The sequence below is a fragment of the Mandrillus leucophaeus genome, unplaced genomic scaffold, assembly GCF_000951045.1.
Source record: "Mandrillus leucophaeus isolate KB7577 unplaced genomic scaffold, Mleu.le_1.0 Scaffold408, whole genome shotgun sequence".
Classification (NCBI taxonomy): domain Eukaryota; kingdom Metazoa; phylum Chordata; class Mammalia; order Primates; family Cercopithecidae; genus Mandrillus; species Mandrillus leucophaeus.
Window position 1 is genome coordinate 1770022 of NW_012104343.1, and position 22989 is coordinate 1793010.

The following is a 22989-nucleotide window of genomic DNA, read 5'->3' on the forward strand; positions in this document are numbered from 1 at the left end:
GGTGCAGTATCTCCAGCAGGCAGATGTCTGTCTTGTAGGGTCAGTATTTCCTGACAACTCACTTAAAGGAGACAGATACATCCTCTCCCAAACCAACTCTCAAGCTCAGAGGCATTTTCCCCACTTGGTTCTGAGACCATCACAATAGATCTGGCATGGATCTGAAATCTGGTTGGTCTAGAACCCTTGGGCCTCTTCCCCATGGCCTCAGAAGGCGCCATCCTGCATCTTCCTTTCCATCATCATCAAATGGGAGCAATCACAAACACATCTCCCCGGCGGCAGTGTGGGAATCAGGCTCCCAGAGCGCTTGATGAGGGTGGAGATGGGGCAGGAACAGAGAGGGTCCACTTAGTTGCAGTATCAGCATCAGCAGAATGATATTTCTGTGATTTTTGAGAAACCATGAGCAGACATTCTAGGGACATTCATCAGAGTGGAAACTTGGATGGCCAGGCACGGTGGTTCACGCCTATAATCCCAGCACTTTGGGAGGCCGAGGTGGGCAGATCACCTGAGGTGGGGAGTTCGAGATCAGCCTGACCAACATGGAGAAACCCCATCTCTACTAAAAATACAAAATTAGCCAGGCGTGGTGGCGCATGCCTGTAATCTCAGCTACCTGGGAGGCTGAGGCAGGAGAATTGCTTGAAACCAGGAGGCAGAGGTTGCGGTGAGCCGAGATCATGCCATTGCACTTCAACCTGGGCAAAAAGAGCAAAACTCCGTCTCAAAAAAAAAGAAATAAGAAAACTTGGGGTAGACCGTGTCTGCTCTCAGCTGCCGCAGCGACCTTCAGAACGCTCTCTGTGACCAGTATGCATCTGCTCCTCTGACGCTCTGTGACCTCAGGGTGTGGTGGACACTCTGCCTCTTTTGGGTCAGACAATGTGATGGTTTCTCGGTGAGAGAAGACCAGGCAGAGCTGTGCTTGGAAGAAAAGGCAGAAATCAAAGATACAGATTTGGAGAAGAGAAGAAAGCTAGAAATCGTCTTGAGAAAAGGACTGATTGAAGGTCGGAGGAAAAGAACTTTTCTCCCAGGCGCTGCTTGGCACGGCATCTGGCCTGACAGAATCTCCTGTCTCTTGCTGATTTGATCATAAAATATAGAGTGGACCCACAGGGAGAGCAAAAGCCTGAAGAAATCGCTGGGGAATTGGCTCTGTTGGAGCACTGTTTGCGTGCTCACTGCTGCGACTGTGAGCCGCCACACCAGCATGACTAATGCCTCTCCTCTAGGCCTAAATTAGATTTTGATTGTGTTTCATAGATGTTCACTGAATCACAGAAGTTTGAGGTAAAAAGACCCAAACTTCTCAGGAACACCTCCTGTGGTGTGTGCGGGATCATCCTCACAGGCAAGGCTGAAGCGCTCCCAGGACTCAGCAGAAATACCAGTAGTAACTCCTTCCCTTCCAAGGCCTCGGGGGCAAACCAGCTGCCCACAGGGAGAGCTCTAAATGGCGTGGGCTCCTGGGGCCAGTGGGCTGTGGAACCTGCTCCTCCTGGGGCTAACTGGGGATCTGTAAGCAAGTGCGCCCTATCAGTGTGTAAACCAAAAAGTATCTGAGACAAGTCTCAGTCCATTTATTTTGCCAAGGTTAAAATCGCACCCGTGGACCAGGCACAGTGGCTCACGCCTGTAATTCCAGCACTTTGGGAGGCCGAGGCGGGTGGATCACGAGGTCAGGAATTTGAGACCAGCCTGGCCAACATAGTGAAACCCCGACTCTACTAAAAATACAAAAATTAGCTGGGCGTGGTGGCATGCGTCTGTAGTCCCAGCTACTCGGGAGGCTGAGGCAAGAGAATCACTTGAACCCAGGAAGTGGAGGTTGCAGTGAGCTGAGATTGTGTCACTGCCCTCCAGCCTCGGTGACAGAGCGAGACTCTGTCTTAAAAAAAAAAAAAAAATGCACCTGTGACACAGCCTTGGGAGGTCCTGACAACATGTGCCCAAGGTGGTCAAGGCACAGCTTGGCTTTATACATTTTAAGGAGGCATGATATATCAATCAGTATGTGTAAGAAGTGCATTGGTTTGGTCCAGAAAGGCAGGACAACTAGAAGTGGGAAGGGGGCTTCCAGGTCGTAGGTAGATAAGAGACAAACAGTTGAATTATTTTGAGTTTCTGATTAGTCTTTCACTGAATACACAATTTACATGAATAGTCACTTATGCCTTAGTCTGGCTTAGGGAAACAACAGGACAAAGAAAGCAATCGGATATGCGTTTATCTCACACATGAACAGAGGGATGACTTTGAGTTCTGTCTTTTGTCCACAGGAAATTTCCTTGTGGGCAAATTGTGAGGGAGGTATCTAGCTTTTTTATCTTTGTAGCTATGTTACTTAGGAATAGAATGCAAGGCAGGTTTGTCCAATGCGGTTCCCAGTTGACTTTTTCCTTTATCTTAGTGATTTGGGGTCCCAAGATTTTTCTTTTCACAAGTGACTAATGCCTGCTGTAAACCCTAAGTTGGACCCAGAGTGTCCTGTTCTTCATAGATTTCCACTGAATCGCTGCTGCCTCTGGTGAAGTAGTTCAAGTTCCTCCCTAGTTCACCTCCCTCAGGGTTCCTCAGCCATTCCACCCATTCTAATTTGCAGTGTGCCAGTAGCAAACGCTTTCTCAATTTTTCTTGCAGAATTTAGCCTACGAAATCATCCTAACCCTGGGACAGGCATTCGAAGTCGCTTACCAGCTAGCACTACAAGCAAGAAAAGGGGGACACTCCTCCACACTTCCGGAAAGCTTTGAAAACAAACCCTCCAAACCCATCCCCAAGCCCCGCGTTAGCATTCGCAAGTCCGTGGTAAGTAAAAAAGATACAGATGTTCTCAAAAACCTTGAACAGGAGGGAAAGGGGCTGCTAACCAGGCCCTTGTGTGGTGTGGGTGCCATTAGAATCCAGGGCCTCTTCTTCATCCTTTACCTTGGCCTCCTCCTGGCATGTGTCCAATCATCACCTCAGCCTGGTTCCCACCAAGTCTTGGGGACCGTCTCTCTCAACCTGGAGCCTCCAGAGAAATCTACTTTCTCAGTCACCTGCAGAAACCCTGTGAAGGGTCTCAGCAGCAGGTACTGCCGTTCTTGGTGAATTTTACCTAACTAAAGGTTTGGGAAAGCTTGGGAGCAGTGTTCCCTGGGGCTTCAGCTGCCATCTCATCAGAGGGCAAAGTCTCCTGCAAGCCCCTGGCCTCCAGAGAGGTTTGCAGAGGTACACAATGATGATGTCCTCGGTCCCCAGCTAGAGGAAGCTGGATGCACAGGCTGCCCTGCTATATGCAAGGCCTGCGCCATGGCCCGGGTGCTTTGTCTCCCGCAGCTGAGGCTTCCTGCAGCATGGTGACTGTTCAGAAGGTGCAGCCCCTCCTTCTCAGCATCTGCCTTCCTCCAGGAATTTCTTCCTCTTCCCTCCCACAGGCTCTGCAGACATCCTGTCCCAACAGGCTTGCATGACTTCAAAGCGGCCTCCTCTGGTAGTAGCAATATCCAAAAGCTGGAAGTTTCCCAACCAGCCTCCCATCTGGTTTCTGCCCCGGCTGCCGTATTGCATCCTAGAAACTAGAAACCCTGGGACTCCCCCAGAATGCATTGCTCTCACGCCCCCGAATCCTACCATCTGGAACTGTCTCTCCTCCTCCTCACCAGCCCCCACCTCCACTGTCATAGGGGAACAGCAGCAGGCATTTTTAACGTTTGCAAGGAGGCACCTCCTTTTGTGACGATGCAGTTCTTGTTTTCAGTCTTCTTTTGGAGGCCTATCCCTGTCACCCTTCTTGGTAATATCAACATCCACAGGGATGACCCCTCCAACATCTGGTCTCACATTTCCCTGACAGTTTACTTTCGAGACCTTTCCCTCCAGCCCCAGCCATTCGTTCCCGTGCCCATCACTCATTACCCACCATCCCCAGGAGCTGCACCTCCTCTGAAATCTTTCTTCCAACGCCACGCTCTGCGCCCCTGGTCCTCCCACTCAGCACCGACCCAACCCAACACACTGCTTCCCAGTTCTGTATCTCCAGACTCACACGGCCAACTTCTTTCACATTTCCACCTTGATGCTTCACAGACATCTGAAACTTAGCATGGCCAGGACACAATTCCTGATTTTCCCCTCAAAGCTCTTCTCTCACCATCTTCCCCACCCCACAGCCACTCACCATGCAACTCAAGCCCAAAGTGTACAAGTCAGCCGGGATTCCCATCTTCCCCTTACCTCTGTATCCAGCCCATGAGCAAATCCCATCAACGCTACCCCTAAAATATATCTCAGTCCCGTCCACTCTTCCCCACTTCCTCCATCTCTCTTCCAGCTGGGGCCACTGCCACCTTGCCCCAGGCCTATGCAGTACAGCTCCTTGAGACTCCCCTCCCCACACAGCAGAGATCAGTCATGGCACCCTCTGCCCCAAGTACCCAGAATGCAGTTCCCCCACCACAGTCCTCTTTGATGCTCAGGTCTTCCCATTCCTTGATTATATAATGCTCACTCCTACCTGAGGCCTTTATGCCACCTGCTCCCCACACCTGGAATATCCTCCCCCAGTTTCTGCATGGCGGACTTCATCGTGTCATTCAGGTCTCGGCTACTTGAAGAGGCGGATGTCCTGACCACCCAATCTGACATAGACACCCAGTCACCTTCAAGCATGTCATCTGCTTTTAATTCTCTGTAGCATTTATTACTTGAGGGTTTTTTACTGATGGCTTGTTTATTGTCTATCTTCTTCCACAAAAACGTAAGTTTCATGCACACAGGGACCCCACCTGTCTTGTCACCACCAGGACCAGGCCCATAGCAGGTACTCAGTGAGTATCTGTGGATGAATACATGAGGGCTTGTGGGTGGATTTCATAAGCATATCTTTGAGATTGATTAGGCTGTTAAGTGTCCAGGAACTTGCAGAATGTTTTAGAGATTATCTCTCAGACTATTGTATTCATTCTTATGTGGGCTAAATAAATCTGTTCACAGCAGGTGCCTCTATCTGACCTTACCCTGGTCCCCACAGGCTTCTTCCAGAAGAGCACAAAGGGTTAGGTGCCATAAGAGCTCATAGAATATTCATCCAGATGCCTTCAAGGGAAACAGGAAAATATACAGTGAATAATACTGATGTTATATGTGCTTCAAGATCAGTCCCCTCGACAGGCATTAGTACTCTAGTTCCCTCAGCCCCGGGCATTTCTTGGTAAGAAATATTCAGTGATCCCTAAGAACACATGAGGTCCTCCCCACAACCTTATGGGGATACAGTCAAGGCACGGTAAAAGGCAGCTGCAAAGCTCATGGTGTCAAAGAAATGGGAGAGGCCTTCCCACAACCCCAGGTTCTGAGCAGAGCAGGCAGCTAGGACAGGGCAGGCAGACCTGGAAACACCAAAGGAAGAGGCAGCCATGGTGTAGATCTCAGCCTGGGGCCGTTCCTGAGAGCGGACAGCCCCGCCCCGCCCCCGGAGTGGCCCATTGTATTTGTATGCACAGGGAAGAAAGCATTTTAGGATTTGTCTCAAGGCTCAGCCTGACTGGGCCCCCCTCACCTCCTCACCCTTAGTTGTCTGCCCTCCTGTTCCCTACCCTGCAAACTGACCCCAACCCCTCAACGACCATTTTCCCTTACCTCTGGGACTGTTTTTTATTGCTATGTGATATTTTGACACATGTATACAATATGTAATGATCATACCAGTAACTGAGATATCCATCTCCTCAAACATTTTTCTTTTGTGTTGAGAAATTACAATTCTTCTAGCTATTTTGAAATATACAATAAATTATTGTTAACTATAGTCACCCTACTGCGCTATCAAATACTAGAACCTACTCCTTCTATTTAACCATGTTTTTGTACCTATTAACTAATCTCTCTTCATCGCTACTCTCCCTTCTTCACTTTCCAACTTCTGGTAACCACCATTCTACTCTATCTCCATGAGATCCACTTTTTATAGCTTCCACATATGAGAACATACAATATGTGTCTTTCTGTGCCTGGCTTATTTCACTCAACATAATGACCTTCAGTTCATTCATGTTGCTGCAAATGACAGGATCTCATTCTTTTTATGGCTGAATAGTATTCCACTGTGTATATATACCACATTTTCTTTACCCATTCATCCACTGATGGACACTTAGTTTGAGTCCATGTCTTGACTGCTGTGAATAATTCTGCAATAAACATGGGAGTGCAGATATCTCTTTGATATACTGATTTCTTTTCTTTTGTATATATACCCAGTAGTGGGATTGCTGGAATATATGGTAGCTCTATTTTTAGTTTTTTGAGGACCCTCCATGCTATTCTCCATAGTGGCTTTACTAATTTAGATTCCCACCAACAGTGTAGAAGTGTTTCCCCTTTCTCTGTAGCCTCACTGGCATCCATTAATTTTTGTCTTTTTGATAGTAGCCATTCCAGCGGGGGTGAGATGGTATCACATTGTGATTGTCATTTGCATGTCCCTGATGATTAGTGATGTTGAGCACTTTTACCTATACCTGTTGGCCATTTGTATGTCGTCTTTTTAGAAATGCCTGTTCAGTTCTATTCCCTATTACTTAATCAGATTGGGTTGATTTTGTTTTTTTGTTTGTTTGTTTGTTCTTTGCTATTGAGTTTTTTGAGTCCCTTATTTATTCTGGTTATTAAGCCCTTGTCAGATGGATACTTTGCAAATATTTTCTCCCATTCTGTAGGTTGTCTTTTCACTTTGTTGATGCCCTCCTGTGCAGAAGCTTTTTCACTTGGTGTAATTCCATTTGTCTATTTCTGCTTTTGTTGCCTGTGCTTTTGCAATTTTACCCAAAAAATCCTTGCCCAGACCAATGTCCTGTTTTCTGCTTTTGTTGCCTGTGCTTTTGCAATTTTACCCAAAAAATCCTTGCCCAGACCAATGTCCTGTAGTGTTTCCCCAATGTTTTCTTCCAGTTCTTTCATCATCTCAGGTCTTCCCTCTAAGTCTTTAATCCATTTTGAGTTGATTTCTGTATATGGTGGAAGATGAGGCTCTGTTTTATTCTGTGTATAGATTATTCTGGGACTTCTGCATGAGCTGTTTCATCTACTTCAATTGCCTCCTCCTCCTGTCTTCAGGCAAATACTTGCTGGTCCTTCAGCTGTTCATTTAAATATTACCTCATTCTTTTGATACCATTTACTCAACAAGTATTTATTGTGTGCCTATTATTTACGGGGTTGCCAGAAGCTTTTCTGCGTTTTGGAGAAAATGGCAGTGATCAAAATAGACAAAGTCCTGCCTCCATGAGCATGCATGGCAGTGGAGGATGAACAAATAAATATGTGATGATGCATAATGGCAATAAATATTGTGAAGAATAAGGTAGAAGAGGACAGCAGAAAAGTTGGGGTGCTTTTTGTAGGAGTAAACAGATAAGGCTTCTAGGAATACAGGTGGCAATGGAAGTGGCATTTGAGCAGAGACCTGGATAGCATTAGAGCATGAGGCATGCAGGTGTCTGGAGAAGGGAACTCGGGCAGGGCAGAGGATGAGCGCAGAGGCCCTGGACATGGGCTTGGTGGGCAGGAAGAGCATGGAAGCTATGTGGCTGGAGCAGAAAAATCAGGTGGGCAGGGGTACTGGAGGTCACGGTGAGGAGTTCGGGTTTTGTTCTGACTGACTGATGGAAACCACTGGAGAGTGAGAGCCGGGGAGTGGCATGGCCTGATTCACCTCCTCCATGAAGCCCCCCTGGCTCCCAAGGTGTGTGTGCCTACATGGTGCCCTCTCTTCCCCTCGTATCTCACCTCTCAGCACTGAAATCCGCCTCTGTCTGCTCCCCATCTGTGTGCTCACAAGGGCAAGGGCTGTGCCTCATTCACCGTCACCCTCAGGGTGCCCTGCAGAGAGTCGGTATGCGGTAAATGTGTGTCCAAAGAGTGAGCCCGCGAGCCGCCTGGACCAGCATCGCCGCCCCCGGCCTGGGGCGCGGGGCCTCGCGTGGGTTCGCCAGCGGCGTCCGCGTGCATGCGCGCACCCGCGCGGCGACCGTATAACAGGCATCAGCCTTTCTGTTTTAAAGCAGATCGACCCATCTGAGCAAAAGACTCTGGCCAATCTACCGTGGATTGTGGAGCCGGGCCAAGAAGCCAAGAGGGGCATTAATACCAAGTATGAAACCACGATTTTCTGATACTCGCCGTCCTCCTGTCCTCGCGGTGCCTTGCTCGCCAAGCAGTCCCGGAGCAGGCTTTCCTTCGCGCCTCCGCGTCCACCCAGCCCAGGAGGAAGACTGCTCTGAGCGTGCGGCCTTGTTACGGGCGAAAGGCCACTGGCCATTCCTGGGGAAGTTCTTTCTGCACCAGTGACGAAAACGCAAGACTTTCCGGTCGCAACCCCCGAGAGGCGTGAGTTGAGATGGGTTTTCCCTGATGCTCCCGACTCCCCTCCCCACCACCTCCCAAGGTATTTCTGATGACTCCGCCCCAGTACTTGCTTTGCTTCATTTGGGGATAATACCTTTTCTTAAAAAAAAAAAAAAAAAAAAAAAAAAAAAAAAACGGGGATCTCTAATACTGCCTAAAAGTATGTTTTCACTGTCAGCAGTCTTAAGGGTGAAATCAGAGCAGCACTACCCCTCCCACCTCCAAAGCATCTGTAAAATCATTCTATCATTGAGTATCATTTATTGCAAAAGGACAAAAACAACTCCCGTGATATGATTGCCAGGAGATTCTGTTTCCCGATTTCTATATTTGTGGATTTTATATGTAATCAACTATGTCAGAGAAAGAAAACCTTTCAACTGAATGGTTCAAAAGGAAAGAATGATTTAAAACAGAGAAATTTATTATGCACAGCAAAATGTGTCTTGTATTAAATATTTTTATTATAAGAATGTCTCATTAATGCATTGATAAGAAAACTAGGTTAGTTGTGAGGGATGTTTCTGGTTTCATTTCAAATAATTAAATTTCTACTGCTACTACCAAGAGGACTGGCTCAGTGGTGGCAAAATAGTGGTGATGCTCCCTAGAGCAGGAGGCCCGAAAGTGCTGAGGCAGCCATCAGCCTGCCAAGATTGTTTTTTTAATCTTCACAGTGTTTTAAAGAACATGTTAAAAAAAAAAATCTAGTGCTCCTGCTGTCAAGATTTCTGTCATGGAAACCTTGTTTGAGAAAGGTGTTAATAAAATTCTATTGCAAAAATTTCTTTTTCTAGAAAAAATAAATACAAAAAAAAGAAGAAATTCCAAAGTAATAAAACTTTTCTTGAGACAAAAAAAAAAAAAAAAAGTTTGCTTACTATTTGATTAAATAAAATTTACTTACATTTCTTTAAGGTATTTTAATTTTTTAATGTCTCTGTGGAGTATTTGTATGATACCATAATGTATATTTATGTAGAATCAAATTATATAAACAGTACCAATATCATTATAGAAAAAAATAACATTTTAATGTATATTGTTCTAACAATCATATTGTGAATCATTTTGAAGTTCATTATAGCGATATTGATAAATTGTGGAATTGTCTTAATGTTTTTTTATTAACTGATATTATTTTAAACCTAATGATCAGTTACATTCATCAGTTGGTGAGTTTTGAAGAATAACTACATTTTATTTCAAACTAACAAATGTATATGGTTTTAGTTCAGTGTTGAAGAATTTTAATACAATATTAAATTACTTGAACTGAACAGTTCCTTGTATATATTTTGCCTATTCACTGTTGATATGTATGTAGCAAACTGAGAGTTAAATAACACTAAAATATGGTACCAGGAGGCAATTGTATAGGAGCAAAGTCAGTAGGAGCTTTGCTGAAACAGAAGCATATGTGTAAATAAGCTTGGGCTTCCAGTTATAAATTTTGTAATTTTTGTCATTATTTATATCCTATAAAAAAAAAGCACACAAAAATAAAACAGAAGTTGTACAGCAGTGGTGCTTGGCATCGTTCTGTGAGCACCTTCCCCACTCCCATTTAGGAGCAGAACCAAAGGCCCAGACTTCTCAGCATCTACAGCTAAAGGGACTTTTTTAATTGGCAAAATTGTTAAGAAAAGTTGCATAGTTCCAAGTTCAACTAGTCTGAGAAAGATACACAGGCCTCTGAAACTTTAATTTCAGCCCTAAGCCCCCACTGCCTTCTTTTAAATATTAAAGCAGACTGTACGGAGGAATTGTCAAGACAGGCATCTCTAAAAGAGAAAGGATCACCAAACTGGATCACTGTTAGCACAGCATCGATGGTATGTTTGGAAAAACATTATCTACATGGTCATCAGTCCTCTCATTTTTTCCTACACACACAGCAGCCCCATAGACCAGCGCAGGGCAGGAAAAAGGAAGGACTAGGCCTACAGGGAGCAGACGAGAGTCGGCCCATGCATTGACGAAGAGATTTGCAGCTGATTTTCTTCAAGGGGAAATTTGACACATTGATAACTTCAATAACCATGGGCAGGGGGGGGTCATTGAATGCTAACATTACTCAAAAAAGGACTTGAATTCAATTATTCTATTTAATTATTTCTTCTTAAATTGTATTCTATGACAAATTTGAGTGAATGAACCCTATGAAAATTATTCCTAGTTAGTTCATTAATAAGTCATGGAAATGATTTTTCTCAAGACACACAAGATTTCCTCAAGTTGGAATACTTGGGAATATTGCTGGTTCAATGTTTGGATAAGATGGAGCAGAAGACAGGCTTGGATAAAGGAACACGTGACCAAATCCTCAAAAATCAATAAAAATTCACACCTGGGGATTCAAGGTAGCATCATTCCTAATTATTTCTGAAAAGAAATGAAAATTTGATAAGTGGTCTAGCCTCAAGAGAATTAGAATATAATGGCCGTTTTCAGGAAATCTGTAGGAAGAAGACTTAAAAAAAATAATAAATTTCTAAGTTCTCTTTTTAGATAGGCTAGTCGATCTGAAGGTTCGAAACATTTTTTGAAATAAAGTTGGGTGACTAGCCAACACAGCCAGCGCAGAGCCTACATGCAGCAAGGCCCTACTGAGCCACCCCATGCTCCAGTCCTTTCTCCCCAACAGTCAGCCAGGCAGCCCCACATTTACTGCTGTCCGTGCCTGTAGGCAAATGGACACAAGCATCTGCCTGCCCCACCAACAAAGTCCTGCTTCCCACAGAAACCAGTTCCAAAGCAGGCAGAGACGGTGCTTTGAACTTGCTCAGGCCTTTTGACCGTCACCATGCTGCATATTGTGACTCCGTTAGTAGCTAGGAGCTGGAACTTATTTTTGTGGTTGAAATAACCCTGAGACCTTGGTGCCAACCAGGGGAATGCCACCTCTACTTAACTGTTTCTGTCTTCAGCTCAAGTCAGTCTACTTATTGAGAACTCACTCTGTGCTTAGCATGGCATCAGTTTCCTTAGAGTTGCTTCTGCAAAGGTGATCATTCTACAGCCAACATATTGCACTCAGTGTGCAACTCATCAAAAATCATAGCTACAAATTATTATTAAAACAGTTGTTTTTCTCTCCAAAACCTCAGAGACCTATATTTGGGGGGGAAAAAAAAAGCTGCAATGGGCATTTAATTTTCCAAGAGTAGTTAATGACCAGTGATGTGAAGACTTACACATCAGGCTGAAATAAGAGATCCTTCATTTGTCATCTCCAATGGGGTCACCCGGCGGAAGGTGGTGACTGCAGCCACGGAGGTTTAATCAGGGCTTCTAACTTGGTTCAGACAGTGGAGGAGTGCAGGTATCAGAGTACAGACGAGCTAATGGACATGTTCCAAGCCCCACTATTTAGGACATCTTGAAGTTCTGTCTCATCACCACAGTAAGAGCAAGAGATGGAGTCAGATTTTACAACCAAAGTCAGCTCACGATGTGGTAATAAAAACCATTCAAAGCAATTCATATTCAATACCCAATTTAATTGTCCTCTGGATGTCGCAGTGCCTCAATCAAGCATCCCAACAGCTGCTCCCCAGGGAGCCTGCCTGCCTGCAGCCCTCCCTCTCAAGTGGCAGTAAGACACGTGGGAAGTCAAGAGGCCCCCAAGTAAGAGGCAGCATCAGCTGTTTTCTGACATTTGAGAGGCGGATTTCTCTCTGATTCTCAAAAGTGCATGCTCAGTTTTCTGAGAGGAAAAAAAACAATGCCAGTGTGCTGTGTTGAGTCAGGGGAGACTGAGAAAGACGAAAGGTGCAAGTGGATTCTGGAATCCCATTTTAGCAGGCCGTTTCTGGGGTGTGGCTTTGAGCAGGTTGCAAACTCACATGCCTTCCAAGCCATATAGGTGACATGAGTGAGTGGGGTGGGAACTGTGACTCATCTCAGGGGCAACCGCTGCCGAGTTGCAGATGGTTGTTGCCAGGCAGAAAGGGCCACAGATTTTCTAATAAATCTGGATTTTTATGCAAAATCATTGGGTTTTGAAGTGTTGGCAGCAAACTCTGTTTTAAAAAATAAGTGTGAGCCACACAGAACTCATCTGTGGGCTGGGTGTGGTCTATGCATCACTTGTTTGTGAACTCGTTTAGTAGCTTTATGACTTTCTGAGATTCCACGAAGCTTCAGCAACCTCACAGCTAGATACCCAGTTACTCATCAGGAAAACAGAGTGTTTGCGGCTGGGGTGAGTGGGTAGAGGAGGCAGAGATTCAGGGGTCGGTGACATTTGTTGAATTGCTGTTATTCACCAGGTTTGTTTTGGGGAGTATCAGTTAGGAATTGAACTAAAGGACTAGCAGCAAAGACCAGCAATAACAATCTCTTAAACGAGGTAGGGGTTGAATTTTCCCTCATGTAACATGAACTTCAGAGATAGGCAGTACAGAGCTGGAATTGTAGCTTTATAATATCATTGAAATCTCAAGATCCTTCTGTATTTCTACTCTGCCATCCTTTGGAAGTGGCTTTTAGCCTCAAGAATGCCTCATTGTCACAAAATGGCTGCTGGAGCATCCTCCAGCACACACATATTCCAGGCATTAGAAAAGATGGTAAGGACCATAGGATGGAAGCATTGTCTAGCTGAATAAGGCAAACTTTTAAGAGCTTTCCTGGAAGCTCCACCCCACAACTTCTGCGTACAGCTCATTGGCTACCCCTACATAGGAGGATGGAAAATGTGACTGCAATCGTTAGTTTTAGCTGAGCACACTGCAGCCCCCAACAATGTAGGGGTTGTTAGTGAGGAAAAGGAGGAGATTGGATATTGTAGTGGTCACTGGCAGTGTCTACTACAGTGGGAATCATCACAGTAATAGCTAAAAGGCAAACACAAGCACACACAGGTGAGACATTTGAACAGAGAAAGCAGTGCCTGTAAGAGGGATTGATGATAATCCTGACAGAATTGCTCTATAAATTAGCCACCAAACCTGAGCAGGAAAGATCCCCACAGCTGTGTTAATATGCACACCAAACATCTGTGCTGCCCAGCAAGCTCCTGAGAATGTTATGGGCAGAGCAGGCACAAAGGGGCATGCTGCATCAGCAGACATCGCAGCACCATGGGTGATGCTAAAGGAGGAGACTGGCAATGACTTGGTTGGGCATCGGGGTGAGAGTAGAGGGCGCTGGCTCTCAACCTCTGCTGCACACTGGAATCACCCGGGGAAATTTAAAGGCTCCCTAGGAAGTGAATCCTTGAGGAGATGAACCCATTTGCTGAAGTCACACAGCTGGAAAGTTAGTGTAGTTAGGGTTGAACTTAGATCCACTTGACAGCCAAAGCCACACATATACCACCACACTCCCAACCTACTGGCCCCAGCAATAAGCCCAGGGTCTTTTCTCCCCTCGTTCCCAGTCCTCCTTACCACTTGATGGGTGTATGCATTGCCCAAAGAGAATCAAGTTTGGGATAGTTCAGAAGAAAGCAGGTGACAGCTTTCCCGCTAAGCAGTGTCTGTCTCCTAAAAGCCAATGGCCATAAGGAGAAGGAGGTGGTAGGGGAGGGTGCCTGGATTAAGGTGTCTGCCATGGAGCAGAAGCAGCAGGGTTCTAATTTGTAAATCATAGAGATTTGGGCAGTACAGGAATGGGGGTTTGTAACTGGGACAAAAGATAATTATTGTGCTGTTTATTGAGATCCATGTCAGATTCTTGACATATTTTTCTAAGCCCCACAAAAGCCTTGTACATTAGGCTCCCTATTTGACAAATCAGGAAAGTGAGGCTCTAAGGGGCTGCATCTTTTCAAATGAAAGGAAAAGGAGAAGGGGGGAGATGAAATCAAGATGGCAGAAGAAAGCACACAGATCCACTAACCCAGGCCTGCCACTAATTTGAAATGAATCCCTTAAGAGTTTCAAAGTAGAAACAGGCTTCTCCAAAGGGAAGGCAACAGTAGCTCTGCTACCTTCCCTGCTCAATGCCTGAATCATCCGAGAATTGAGAGCAGGTTGGGCAGTGGCCAGGTGCTGGCAAATCCAATTCATTCCAACCCATCTCTCCTGTCCATTGCCTTCTATCAGAATGTTCCTGCTGCTTTTTCCAAAGAGCAATCTCTACAGGCACAGATACAAGTTAACCCGACTACCAAAAGTAGAAGCTCCTTGGGAGCAGACAGCATCTGGTGTCTTCTCTGAGAGCTTAGTAGCGATGTATCTGTCCTGATGCAAGTGGGTAATGAATGAAATGCAGAACTGAAGCGATGCTCTTGGACCCTCCAGCCCAGGGGCTTCAATGAGAAGGTACAGGGAGTGTTACCCAGTGGAGACAGAAGGCCGTGGACCAGAACCCAGCTCCACCACTTTGCTGTGGGGCCCTGGAAACCTAACCTCTCTGCATCTGTTTCCACACCTATGAAAGAGAGATAACACCTTGCAGCACTGTTATGATTCAGTTAAATAATGTATGGAAAGTGCCCAGCCTGTGGGCTTGGCACAAAAAAGGCCCTTAAAAAATAGTAGCTCCCTTCCTTCCTTCCTTCTAAAAGACTTGGTGTGTCTCCAGAGGTTAATTGACAGAGAGTAGGGCAATAAGCCCAAGGTGAAGGGCTTAGTGAAGGGCCCACTGCTAATTGAAGGTGAATATAAGAACGTCTCCAAAACCATCACATAAGCTAATGGATGACCTTCCCTAGCTAGTGAAACCAAGCCTTATGACCCCTAGGCTGATGTCATCTGCCGCTAAACCTAGGAGTATTCTACTTCCAGTTGTAGCTGACAGGCGACTTACAAGCCTAAGAGTCTTGGCCTGTCTATAAAGAATGGCAGATTTGGATTCTAGCCCTGGCTTTGTCACCAATTAGCTGCTGGGGTTTAGTTCTTCCTCTAAAAACTGAAGCTGCAGTCTGCAGATCCACTCAACTCCTGTGAAGATAAATGAGAGTTGGGCAGTGATAAACATTTGATTGAATGTGAACGTGTGCTCCCGTTCCTCAGAACAGCCACCTCGGTACTGAACAGGAGTCTCCACTCACGTGCTCAGTATTTTCCAGTTTGATCAGTTGCTCTGAACCCCCAGACCCAAACTCAGGCCCAAACTCAGGCCTCAACCACCCTCTCTAGTTACATATTCCAGCCCTGGGTGATGGAAATTACAGAGGCAGATTTTTCTATTCATTTCTCTGTGATAAGGAGCATTCCCAGTCCTGAGGGACTGACCTCATAAATGAATTTACAGTGAACACCAGCGACTTGTTTTCCTGAATCTTAATTGAAATGAGAATTTCCCAAGTTCTGGTTTTCTCACATCACTTGACTCAGGAGCAAGTCCTTCTTGGTGCCAGATGACTTCAAAGGCCTGGTCTCTGCTGCGTCTAAAATGCGACCGACCCCCTTCTTCTGCCCCTCTCATGTGAGCATATACAGTAGTTCTGTAGTTAAACTCATAGCCCAAGAGCAGCGGATTTTCTAATTCAGGCGTTTTAGTAACTGTATAGGATATCCATGGTCCTAAGGGGAGTGGTTATGAGCAAGGAATGTATTCCAGTGACAATCTTCAGAGACTAAGAATTATTAGAAAATCATTTTCTCCTTCGCTAAAGGTCAGTGAGTAAATTATAATATAAAACGTTTGTGGAATAATAGACGGCCATACTTGCTGACTTAAACACTCCAGGGATATGTTTATTCATTTTATATAATTTGGTAGCAAGCCTCTTTTATCCAAGTAAAGTTTTACTTTCCCCTAATGATGTTTCACAGAAAAAGGCCAAACTAAAATGGCAAGATAAAATGCTGGTGATATGCTACAACTGCATTTGACAGTCTCATGATATCCTCATGGAAGGGGAGAACGTAGACTGTGTTATGAACACGTGGGCAGATTCATCCCATGGAACTCTGGAGATGAATTCCAGTCATCCAACAAGTGTTTACTGAGGCCCTTATTGCAATGCGAGGCTCATGTTAGACTGTACAGTCCTGGCTTTCAAGGAGCTTATGATTTACTGGGGACCTCAATAAGCAAGCAATTCCAAAATAAGAAAAGCCATGACAGAGAAAAGAGAATGCTAGGAGAGGGCAGGGCAGCCCTTCAGCCCTTGAGGGTCATCTCAAAGAATTTGTGAAACATAGGGAGTTAGGGGGAAAAAGAAAATTGGTGAGAGGACAGCATAGAGAAAACAGCATACACAAAGCTACAGAAGAGAACTCGGAGCAGGTCCAGGGTTTAAACAGAAGTGTAAACACAAAGTTTAAACAGAGAAGTTTAATGTGACTCACATGAGTGCGCTGGAAAGATCATGCGGAGGGGCACAAGTGGAGGCAGAGATGGCAGCTGGGGCTATTGCCAGGCAAAGAGGAGGGGGCTCAAATGGCATTGCAGAATGTCCCCTGAGCACTGTCTTAGTGCAGGCAATGAGATAAGTGCTTCACAAGCTTTATCTCATTAAATCCTACAACAATCCAGAGGGAGAAACGGATCCTCATTTTTCAGATAAGACAACTGCTGATACTGTCCTGTTTTCTTATCATCTGTTGTCCCCATGATCTCTCAACAACTAAAATGTATTTATTTATTGCTTCCTCTGCTGCTTAAAACAGTGTGTGGCACATAGACGCTCAAGGCGTAGAGGACAGATAGGTGGGTGTATAAGCAGCCTGCTCAAGGACTCCAGCCAAGAAGACACTAAGTTAACGGGTCCATGCCTGCTGCATTCACTGTACTTACCACACTAATTTGCAAGTCTTAGTCTCTCTGCTGGTCCTTTTCACTCTCCTGGGCTTATCCCTCATCCCACTGATCTCCAGACTGCCCTGGACTCAGTCTCAGGGCCCCCTGTCTTCTATCTACACCCAACTTCACTGCTGATTTCATCTAGTCCTCTGATTTTAAATATCATCAATTCACTGATGACTCTCAGATTTCTACCTCCAGTGTGGCGCTTTCCCATGAACTCCAGAGCCTTGCATCCCACCTACTCAGCATCCCCACCTAGATGTCTAACGGGCATCTCAAACTTACTGTGTCCGCAAAGCTGCTTTCATTGTCTTCTTCATCTCAGCTGACAGCAACTCTCTTCTTCCAGTTGCTCAGGCTAAAACCTTGCATCATTCTTTTCTTGTCTCTCTCACAACCTTTATCCAATCCATCAGCAAATCCTATTAACTCTTATCTTCAAAATATGTCCAGAATCCAACTTGTCACAAGCTCTGCTGCTGCCACCCTAGTCTGGCCCATCTTCATTTTGTCTGGATGATTACAAAAGCTTCTCACTGGTTCCCCTTTCAATTGATTCCCACTGCCTGGATGATTCATTAAAGCTTAAATCATATCACTCCACTGCTCAAACCTCCTACACTGGCTCCGTATCAAAAGTGAAGTCCTTACTGTGGCCTAAGAGGCTGCCTCTGGTGCTACCCCAATTCCTTTCTGCCCACCTCTCCTGTTAGACTCCCCACACTCACCCTTCTCCAGCCACATGGGCCACCTGGCTGCTCCCAGAATACACCAACCCATCCCCTGGAGTCTGCACCTGCTGTACCCTTCAGAATGGTTTCCCGACAGATGCATAGCTCACTTCCTCACATCTTTCAGGTCTGTACAAGTGTCAGCTTCTGAAAGAGCCAGTCCATCTAAAACTGTAACCCCTTCCCCTCCGCTTGTACATACCACCGAACTCACTATAGATTTTACTTATTTACTTTTTCTGTCTCTCCCTGGCCCTTAACTGCTGTAGAGCAAGAATTCTGTTTTGCTCACTCCTGTATTCCCAATACCTACAACAATGCCAGGCACATGGTACATTTCAATATTTATTAAACCAATGCATGAACAAACTAAGTCAATAAATAAATGAATTCTCTTTTTTACAGGATCTTCTTCATGCCAGCCACACCGGGCAGGAACCATCAGAGAGACACAATGAGGAGGCACTCAGAAAATTTTGATAGAATTGAATTTACATATAGCTGATAAAGCCTAGATAGAAAGGTTGATGGATTCAGCTTGAATCTTTGACTTTAGTGGTCTAATCAACAGATAAATGACAAGCAAAGAATGAAACAGTCCAAAAATGTTTTCAAAACAATTTTGTGAATTTTATTTTTACAAAAATTTTTTAAATTCATATTTTAAAATGTATACCAAGGCAAAAAAAAATCATATAAGCTATATCATAAATACAAGAGAGTTTCAAAACATACAAGAGACATATAATGTAAAAAAAATTTTATATATACAAAGTCCAATGTAATTTCTAATACAAAACAAATACAGCAAGGGAAAATGCTTTAAAAATGCTCATCTGCAAACTACAAAACAAAATCCTCCTCTTGACTAACTGCATGAACTGCCATGAAATTTGCAGCTCCATCATATTAGGTGTCTCTTCTTTCTTCATGTTACCTTGTCTTTCTTCCCATTTTTCTTTTAAGACAGGGTCTTGCTATGTCACCCAGGCTGGACTCCAACTCCAGGGCTCAAGGAATCCTCCTGTCTTAGCCTCCCAAGGAGCTGGGATTACACGCACGTGCTACCGCACCCGGCTCTTCATTTCTTTTTAAGACAAAGGCCATTCAAGGCTTTTTAAAAAATTGATGTGTGTTGTTACACTTTAACAGTCAGTGGCTTTTATTTCCAAAAGGTAATACTTTATGCTCTGAGCTATATGTGAGATGAGCCCCTAAACAGTGTGTACAAATAAAATTATGATTTGGGTATTCTAAGGAGACATACCATTTACAGAAACTCCTTTTGATAAAATTAAGGTTTCACTTTTCACATTTGCTTAAATCACAGTAAGCCTGTAAACTAGTTCCTCGATCCACCACTTAAAAACAAAAGCCTCCTTAGCAATGCAAAAGGTTGCATTCACTGTATTTATGGTTCCATCAAAGGCTAAATAGCTTATCTAAAATACATCTGAGTGATCTATTCCCTTACCCTCTCCCCGACCTACCCCACAGTTATACTAATATGCACCAAAAATAAAAACAAGTTATCTGCTATTGACACTAGTAATCATTTGATTTAGTTCCAGTTACAGAAACAAAAAAAAATCTTTGAATTTTGATTATTTTTTCTGGGAACCACGTCGACTATTAATTTATCTCCATTGCCGTTAATAATATATTTCAGAGAAAATGTTTCTTTAGATTTAAGCTTCAGCTAAAGTTTCTGATCAGGAGGTCAAAAATAGCAAGTTACTGAGTTTTTTCCCCTGTCAAAGCGATTTTTCCTGATTAACCCTGGAAATAAAAGAAGAGAAAGGAAAGAAGGAAGGAAAGGAAGAAGAGAGAAAAGGGAAAGGAAAATAGGTTGTTTGGAAGGTTAATCTTCTAGAGTTACAGTGACTCTTCTGGAACTACGCAGAAAACCAGAGAACTCTCCTGAAATTCACTAAAAGAATGGCATTCACAATGCCATTCATTTAAAAGTAAACGGAATTAGATGAAAATTGTTTTACTATTTCACATATCTTAGAAAAATCTTATTAAGACTTATGATTAAAATTGGCCCCAACTCAATGACTAACATTTAGCAGTGGAGAAACTGCTTTTTAAAAAAGAAAAAAGTGAGGATTAGGAAAGATCAGGTTCATTCAAGTAAGAAGTTTGATATGTAAGAAACCAGAGGGAGCAGGAATAGTGTCCAACTCAAATACTGACAACTAGAGTCCAGATATGGCACAGGGCTGACAGCAGCTACAGTGAGAAAAGGGTAGACCAATAAAATCTACTCTTTCCAACATACAAGTTTTACTTCACAAAAAGAACTGCTGAAGGCCAGGCCAGTGGCTCACATCTATAATCCCAACAATTTGGGAGGCTGAGGCAGGAGGATTACTTGAGGCCAAGAGTTCAAGACCAGCCTAGGCAAAATAGGGAGACACTGTCTCTACAAGAAAATTTTAAAATTAACTGGGTGTGGTGGCTCGTGCCTGTAGTCTCAGCTACTTGGGAGGCTGAAGCAGGAGGATTGTCTGAATCCAGGAGTTTGAGGCTGCAATGAGGTATGATTATGCCACTGCACTCCAGCCTGGGTGATAGCGCAAGACCCTGTCTCCATTAAAAGAGAAGGAGCCTGGCCAGGCACAGTGGCTCACGCCTGTAATCTCAGCACTTTGGGAGGCCAAGGCAGGCAGATGATGAGGTCAAGAGATCGAGACCATCCTGGCCAACATGGTGAAATCCCGTCTCTACTAAAAATACAAAAATTAGCCAGGCGTGGTGGCACACACCTGTAGTACCAGCTACTTGGGAGGCTGAAGCAGGAGAATGGCTGAACCCAGTAGGTAGCGGTTGCAGTGAGCTGAGATCATGCCACCTCACTCCAGCCTGGCAACAGAGCGAGACCCAGTCTCCCAAAAAAAAAAAAAAATGGGGCCTGCTAAATCCAAGACTCAGTTATTGAGTCTATTAAAGGAAATGCCGCAGACTATGCACACAGACACAATATTTTTACAGCAAATTTAAAGAGTGCAAAAAAACTCTTAAGATTGTATTTGGGAGAACAATACCCCCTTGGGGTAAGTGTGGTTCAAAAAGCAGACCACTGCTACCCTGAGGCACAGCCTGCATAACAGTAATAAATACAGACAGTATTAAAATACAAATTTCCTCCAAATTCTTCTAATTATGGCAACCATTTTGAATGCATCAAGACAGAATTACCAACAGTACAACAAGGTATGTATTCACATTTTCATTTGCATCTTAAGGACAAACTGTTAATGATGATCATGAAAAACAAGATTAAAGGTATGTTCATTTGGGAAAAAGCTACATTAATATTATTCATCCAACCACAAACACTTTTGTAATGAATGCAATACTGCAAAACAATTCAGAGCTTTATAAAAAGTTGATATCAGAGTTTCATTAGAATTTTTTTCCAATTCAAAATTTTTAAAAGTTCAACTACATTAATGCTTAACTATTTTATTCTAAAGTCTGTAAAATATATAAAATACCAAGATTATCCACAGTCACATATGTTTTGAAGTCAGGGGACACATGTATTTTCTTAAGATTGGTTCCATTTGTGTAGAAGGTCTGTGAGGATTCCCCAGTGACAACGTTCCACCACTGTTCAGAGAAAAATAAAATTCTCATTAGATTGATAATTACACTGTGTGACAATTCATAGCGCCAGCAGATCCTCTGCCCTATGTCCTCCCCGCAACCAAACTCAAAGCAAACAGGAGGAAAATGTCTTGGGTTTAATGCTGAATATACTGTTCAACCGGGTCAGCCTTTTCCTGATGAACACTAGTGATGGCCTCACTGCTCCACCTACACCTAACTCCAACTGTGAGTCATGCTGGAGAAACACACAGCCTGCTTGAGAGCCGCAGACAGGAAGCTACAGAGTCCATTACGGCAGTGGCCAGACTCAACTCTCTTGTCTGCATGTCCTTCTCGGGTGAATGGGCAGAAGATTGCCCCTCTCTTCACTCAAATGCCCCTTTGCAGACACAGACTGGTATGCTGACAGAGACCCAAACTATTCATAATATGGGCTACAGGAAACAATGTTCTCTCCAATGAATCTTCCCTTTCCCCAGGTGTGATGCAAAAGCCCTTGACCAAGTTTCTTTATAAAATAATCTACATTATTTATTTACTAAGCAAACATTGAACATCTCAAACATAGCAAGGGCTCTAGCCAAGTCCTTCCTTTCCTTCCCAATCACTGAATTTGCTAATAATATTTATATTAATTTAAAAATTGGAATCATAAAGTTTACCCATCAATGTCACAGCTAAAATGGGGGCAAGAGACAATACACATAAACTTCTTCTGAAAAGGCCTCAAGCTCACCATGATCCTGAGTATTATGAACACAATAATAGTCTCACCCACCTTTGTGCCTATGGCAGTACCTAGCATTCTGTCTTTCCCATGTGAGTGGGTCAAGTATGCATGTTCACTATTAGTAATAATAACTGCTAAAAGTATACCCAATGGACTTTGGTAAACCTCACTGAAGCAGCATGCACTAACTTGGGATTTTCCAGAACTCACAAGTTTGCTTTGTAAAATAACAATGTAATCAAGTACATTCCACCAACCTGAGATTCATTTGTTTTCAGTCACTAAGGCCCTCAGTGATCACTTAGTTCAACTACCCAAAAAATGTACACCACCAAGAGCAAATCCTGACTGTGGACTTTGGGTGGTAATGATGTGTCAATGTGGATCCATCAATTCTAACAAATGCACATATCTGGAGGGGGGATGTTCATAATGGGAGAGGCTATGTATTTGTGGGGGAAATAAGTATATGGGAAATCTCTGAAATGAGTTAGGTATTATCATTACAGCAATTTTACAGATAAGAAAATCAAGGCACAGAAGTTAAACAATCTTGTGCAAGGTCACAAAGCTAATGAGTGGCAGAGCCAGGCTTTGAACTCAGGCAGCCTATCTCAAGGCCAAAGCCCACTCTCCCAACCATTACACTCTGCTGCCACCAAGTCATGGCACACCACCATTTATCACTATGCATTCCATACTTCAGATCAGCTTTCCCTTCATGTGCACGAATTATTGTGAATTTCTTGTCATTCAGTATGTACTCTGTGGCATAATGCAGGCAAACAACTAAATTATTTTTTCACT

General features: G+C 44.0%; 2 protein-coding genes across 14 annotated transcripts in view; one reads left to right on the forward strand and one right to left on the reverse strand.

Moving 5' to 3' along the window:
* ANKS1B (ankyrin repeat and sterile alpha motif domain containing 1B) overlaps window positions 1-19091 on the forward strand; it is a 1315261-nt gene extending 1296170 nt beyond the window's left edge. For 4 of the 9 annotated variants that reach the window (XM_011992227.1, XM_011992229.1, XM_011992232.1 and 1 more), the window contains 2 exons: window positions 2650-2817; window positions 8055-9921. In XM_011992227.1, the coding sequence (XP_011847617.1) occupies window positions 2650-2817; window positions 8055-8165 (279 nt within the window). In that variant the 3' untranslated portion in view covers window positions 8166-9921. Of the gene's footprint in view, window positions 1-2649; window positions 2818-8038; window positions 9922-18239 lie in introns of those variants that run through there. The other 5 variants (XM_011992230.1, XM_011992234.1, XM_011992235.1 and 2 more) reach the window with 3 other exon arrangements.
* The window catches only part of APAF1 (apoptotic peptidase activating factor 1), a 91074-nt gene continuing 86526 nt past the window's right edge, over window positions 18442-22989 (reverse strand). For all 5 annotated transcript variants that reach the window (XM_011992226.1, XM_011992224.1, XM_011992223.1 and 2 more), the window contains one exon: window positions 18442-21452. In XM_011992226.1, coding sequence (XP_011847616.1) covers window positions 21391-21452 — 62 coding nt within the window. In that variant the 3' untranslated portion in view covers window positions 18442-21390. The remainder of the gene's footprint in view (window positions 21453-22989) is intronic.